The sequence below is a fragment of the Palaemon carinicauda genome, chromosome 6 (assembly GCF_036898095.1).
Source record: "Palaemon carinicauda isolate YSFRI2023 chromosome 6, ASM3689809v2, whole genome shotgun sequence".
Classification (NCBI taxonomy): domain Eukaryota; kingdom Metazoa; phylum Arthropoda; class Malacostraca; order Decapoda; family Palaemonidae; genus Palaemon; species Palaemon carinicauda.
Window position 1 is genome coordinate 47,115,398 of NC_090730.1, and position 5,936 is coordinate 47,121,333.

A 5,936-nucleotide genomic window follows, 5' to 3' on the forward strand; every position below is an offset into this window, starting at 1 on the left:
CCTTGAGTTTAAGCTGTTTACTGTGGAGTCCACTGCTGTGGTAGGGCATTACAGTGTGGGGTTGGGCTTGCCCAGCTGACGTTCTGGTGACCATCTATTCTGATGGAACTGGAACTGAAACCAGACACCTCTAGATACTTTTTCTAAAGCAATTATCCCTACCATAATAGATTTTTTAATGTCTTATTCCAGATATATTCAGAAAAATTTTCTTCTTTCCACCCGCATTGCATTGATTAATAGGACTGAAAAGGAATATATATATATATATATATATATATATATATATATATATATATATATATATATATATATATATATATATGTGTGTGTGTGTGTGTGTGTATGTGTGTGTATAAATATACATACATACATACATTATATATATACATATATATATATATATATATATATTAATATATATATATATATATATATATATATATATATATATATAATATACAGTCTATATATGTATATTTGTATATATATATATATATATATATATATATACATATATATATATATATATATATATATATATATATATATGTATATATATATATATATATATATATATATATATATATATATTTATATATATATATATATATATTTCTCAAAGTGGACAGGGAAATAGGCAGTTCTAAAATTCCATTTATCATATATCCCAACGTTTCGTGATCGTCATTATCACATCTTCCAGGGCTACAAATAAGAACTACATTTATAACATTAAGAAACAGTAATAAAAAAATACAAATATAAGAAGTAAAAATTAGTAAAAAATCTCAAAATTCAAGTAAAAATATGCATAACACAGAAGTGGAACTAACCTCGCAGAAGCGCAAATAAAAACTGAATGGCATCAACAATTACAGAACAAAACAAAGAAACCTATGACAAGTACAATTGAGTGGAGGAAACTTGGGTGTTTAACGATGGAACCAGTCTTTTAATCAAAATTGACTCCAGAATAGGCAAGTCATGGTAATTAGATACCTGTCTTATAATGCTAAAATCTTTATTGTCAATACTCATTTTTCACACGTCGTGATATATGATAAATGGAATTTTAGAACTGCCTATACCCCTGTTCACTTTGAGAAATGTAAAATACTGGCTGCCGCCACCTTCTCTGATGATATATATATATATATATATATATATATATATATATATATATATATATATATATATATATATATATTCTCCCGTGAAATCATGAATGTATAAATACTTGTTGACATTCAATTATCATAAAAATGGCACTTTTAAACTCCATAAACCCTAGGGTAACATACATATTGCGAAGCTTATATCTAAAGGTTGTAGCATGATTGCAAAATATAAAGTATAGTTCTTATAGTTCTTTCGTGTCACGATCGAAGATTGTGTATCAAAGAATTTGCAGCAATAGTTTTAGTTTTCGTATCTTAGCTGCCATGTGATTAAAGGCTATTTTGTTTCTGATATTTCATGTTAAACTATGTTATTCAAATGTGAGGAAAGACACACAATCATGGCCATTTTCCCTTAGAATTATTGTATGGCATCAGATGGTGACAGTTTTCAAATATCCTGCTCTAACATTTTACATTACATGAATCATAAGTAAGAAAAATAAAGGTGGCTATAACTCGTATTTTCATTGCATTTATCTATCTATGTCAAAAAACTTGAACATCTGTTTGATAGAGTAATTTTCAAGAGTATATTGTTGGCAAGAGTGGTAAGTATGTATACTTGACAAAGTCTTTGATATTATGATAATTTTCCAATTGAAGCAGATGACAAGTTTTAGAGCAGTCTTTCCAACAAAATGGTATCTCACAATTTTTTAATCATTCAATCAATCATAATCTCCTACACCATTTTCTTTTTAAAAGTATTAGACACCACAATCTCACGATAAGGTCTCTTCTGCCGAGACTATTCTTGTTAATTGTAGAATTAATCATTGTGAAGGGCGGAACGTTTTGACTACCAGGCCCCTTTTTCATATATATACCACATTTTTTAGTAAAAAATACACCAAAATGAAATGGGATAAGTAATTATATAACTCTAGGACTACTTTATTTTGACAACTAATGCCACATAAATATAATCACACATCTAACTCCTCTCATTACTTTGGCCTTTTCTTCATCAAGAGTTGTTGCCAAGAGTATTTAGTTTTTTCTAGTAATTGTAGATTCCACCTCCATTTAGTGTGCTTTACATCAAAATAAATTTGTTTCTTGTTTACTAAAACAGCTACTTAGCATCATGTTAATCCACTTTTACCTAGTAGCGTCTTTGGCAAAAGTAGGGGATACCTTGGGCGCATATGTAGACATGATTCTTAATGTTCCATGAACCAGAATTGTCTTGAATCAACGTAAAGCACCGATTATAGCCAGTGTTCACAATACCGGGCTGGGGGACTGTCCCTAAAAGTATGAGAGAAATAACAATAAAATTGAAATGTACTATTACCACTGCTCTTTAGTGTTGATTTTTACAAATAGAGACCTTTTTTTATCCTATTACTGCAAAACTAATTATAGATATTTCTCTAAGAAAAACATTAATAACATTATTTAAAAAAAAGAATAATTTTCATTTTTTTCTGCTCAAGTCATGAAGATAAAGGAAAAACAGAATTAAGATATATGCTTTATGGAATTGTCCGAAAGCAATAGAAAAATATTCTACACTTACCAGTCCTAAGCTGCCAGAATGGTAACTCTTCATCATTAAAACTGGTTTCGTAGAGTCCTATCCAAGCTGCTTTTATACCTGGTTAAAGAACAGATTACCTCTTATTCGTTTTCTTATACTTGAAAATTCTAGCCTAACCTCTCAGATTTTATATCTGAATGTTGAGTTCGGGATGAAACGGGATTAAGCCATGTCTTCAACTTTAATTTAGAAAGGATGATAGAATCAGATATACCAGAAAATAACATAACATAAGAAAAAACAATATCTATGCTGATGTATGCCTAGGTATGACATATTTAAGAATTAATCACCTACAAACCAAGATACAGAATATTACTTTTTTCACCAAAGAATCACCTGCTAATTGGAGAAGGGAAGTAACTTCAGTCATGGCCTCGGGTGTGTCTACGACGGCAAGCTGGCCACCTTGCTTGTAGCAAGTTTGATTTGCAGCCCACCAATTATTTTGTCGTGTATTAAACAGTTTGTAGTGCATCCCATTGCGTTCGACCAGAAAAAGTGCTGTAAATTACAAAAGGAAATTCCATTCTTATCTATATATATATATATATATATATATATATATATATATATATATATACATATGTATATATATACATATATACATATATACATATACACACACACACATATATATATATATATATATATATATATATATATATATATAAAGAGAGAGAGAGAGAGAGAGAGAGAGAGAGAGAGAGAGAGAGTTACGCCATGTTATAATAATCACGGTTATCTTTTAACACAATTTTAGCCAATCCTTAACAATTTATACCATTCGTCACTCTAAAACGTCCTAAAGAAAATTGATCACAAGTTTGCAATAATTTTTCAGGATTAATCGCGAATGTAATTGACATTTAATCACTCCTACATTATGGACTGAAGTTAGATAATGAAGTGTATAAACGACGACAAGAAAGGCTAGGAGCAAAGTTAATCTTGAGCTCTGTATTATCAACAAAATGAGAACAAAAAAGGTTAGCAGGGTCTAACACGTTTGCAAACTTCTGTGCAAGGAAAAAGGATGTTGGTCCTACCTTCTCTATAATATCTATGAAATGATGGTGTTTAATGGCATCTTCATTTACGTGCTTGTTATTCATATACTGAATATAGAAATTACTGGTCACAATGGATAAGGTTACAATAAGAGATGGACGTGATGTTAATAAGGTTCTACTCATGAGGTTTCATTTCAACAAAATGAGAGTGCAAAAACCACCAATGAAAGATCCTTCAAGATTCAACTACTCTTCAATGCTGTTACCTGGGAGGTTCTGAAGGGGGCTGTGACTACAATAGTCTGTTGATGAGGTAATTATTTCACATTAGGAGACCAGGGTTGTATTATCATGGAAATACATCCAAAACAAGCCTCACAAGCGGGGGTACAAGCTGTTATGCAGGTCAAGTAGTGATGGCTTAATACAAGACAAATCTCTCTTGCTATCTCATGGCTCTCACAGAGAAAGAATCTACCCTGCAGGGCAGCAACAAGAGGGCGACCACTCTTGTCAAAACTCGGAAGAAACCACATCAATATGTCACCTACGCAAAGAACTGGTCTAAAAGTATTGGCCTGGTGAAGTACCTCAAGGACCAATTCATCTTCAGACACGTGGGCGCAGCAAGAACCAAGACGATTGGTTATCCACCGCTCACCTCTATCAAGGAGAATGGAGAAGAAAGCTCTCCCTAGGGAGAAAATAAGGCTAGTCTACTGAAGGAATTCTTACCGTAAAGTAGAATGATAAGTGTTTTCATTGTCCTTTTGTCAGATGCTATGATAGTTCAATGAAAAAAGTTCCAAGTTACAACAAGCAGCAGATGAATAAGGTATAGGTTCCCTGTCCTAATTTCATCAAAGAGATACATAGCATTGACGATTCGGACATGCTGACCCACCTTTATAAGACTCCTATCAGGACAAGTGGTGGTACTTCAGATTTTTTGGATGTATTCTATACTTGTGCATTTGCAATTCATGGTTACTGTACAAAATAGACTACAAGTACTTAAAGAAGTCTATGCCTCAGAAGAACATGCAGTTAGACATCTTGTAAGTTGAACGATGTCAGAAAACCATGGCACCAAGATCAAAACATTTCCCATTGCAGCGAGAACCCATGCCGGTGCCAAAGGGGCAAACAGCCAGGATGCCACGTGATAACAAGTAATATGGCATCAAGGAGTGTAATATGCCGGTTTTCTGTCTCTAACAGGCAGGCCTGCAAGCTCTATTCCTAGAGGGATGATATATACCTAACCTGATGAATGTGAACTGTCTGCCAATTGACCTTCTGATTGACAGACACCAAGAACTGGTTTATTCCCTTCCATCCCCTTCCAGAAAATAAGGCTAGTCCTTGCACTATTCCCCTACCCTGCCCAGAGGCAGCAGTAGTCCCTGTAGTGCTAGGTACCTGACCTTACCTCACTGGCTGTTAATACTTCAAGGATTTTTTTGTTTTTTGTATATAACTATATCCTTTTGATGTTCTGCTTGAGGTGAAGGTTAAGTTTTGATAGACGTTGACCGAATCTCATGAAATATGGTGGGATGTTTGGCCATGATCCAAGCACAATTTGATTAGATTTGGGAGTGATTGGGTCAAAATTCAAGGCCAATGCCACGAAAAGGTTAGACACGTCTTCTTTCCATAGTGTGGCCAATTTTTATCTGATTTGAATAAAACTAGTGCCATAATGTTCATAATTCAATAGTCTATCTTGTGACATACATGGTATAGTGATATTATTACTCTTGTCTAAGTAAATTATTGGTTCGTATGTCTGTGTGTGTTTGCGATTTGCATAACTCAAAAACTTTTTGACCTAATCTCATCAAATTTGGTGGGATGATTGGACATGATCCAAGGACAATTCTAATAGGTCAAAGTCACGAGGAGGTCAAAAAATCCTTTTTGCTATATCGTGGTCAATTTTTCTACGATTTGCATGAAACTAGTGCCAAAATGTGCATAATTCTATTGCCATCTTTAAATATATAACATGATATAGACAAAGGTATGCGCTCTATCGAGTCCCCTTTCTAGTTAATATGTTAGTGACTACTAACCTGTAATTTTAATGTTATTTTTGTGTTGCCACTTCTTACCTGTAAATGTAAGGTGCTTTATTAAGTTACTAAAGTAACTTGTAAATTCATCTTGATTATGCTTTTTTCATGTTTATTT

At 33.0% G+C, this 5,936-nt stretch overlaps 1 protein-coding gene across 1 annotated transcript; it reads right to left on the reverse strand.

The window, feature by feature from the left end:
- Positions 1 to 2,194: 2,194 nt before the first annotated feature.
- LOC137642078 (uncharacterized) lies at positions 2,195 to 3,223 on the reverse strand. The gene is made up of 3 exons (XM_068374632.1): positions 3,067 to 3,223; positions 2,707 to 2,784; positions 2,195 to 2,435 (listed from the first exon to the last, which is right to left on the reverse strand). The coding sequence occupies exons 1-3, from the start codon at positions 3,203 to 3,205 to the stop codon at positions 2,290 to 2,292; spliced, it is 363 nt and encodes a 120-aa protein (XP_068230733.1). The 5' UTR covers positions 3,206 to 3,223; the 3' UTR covers positions 2,195 to 2,289.
- Between the last annotated feature and the right edge of the window lie 2,713 nt (positions 3,224 to 5,936).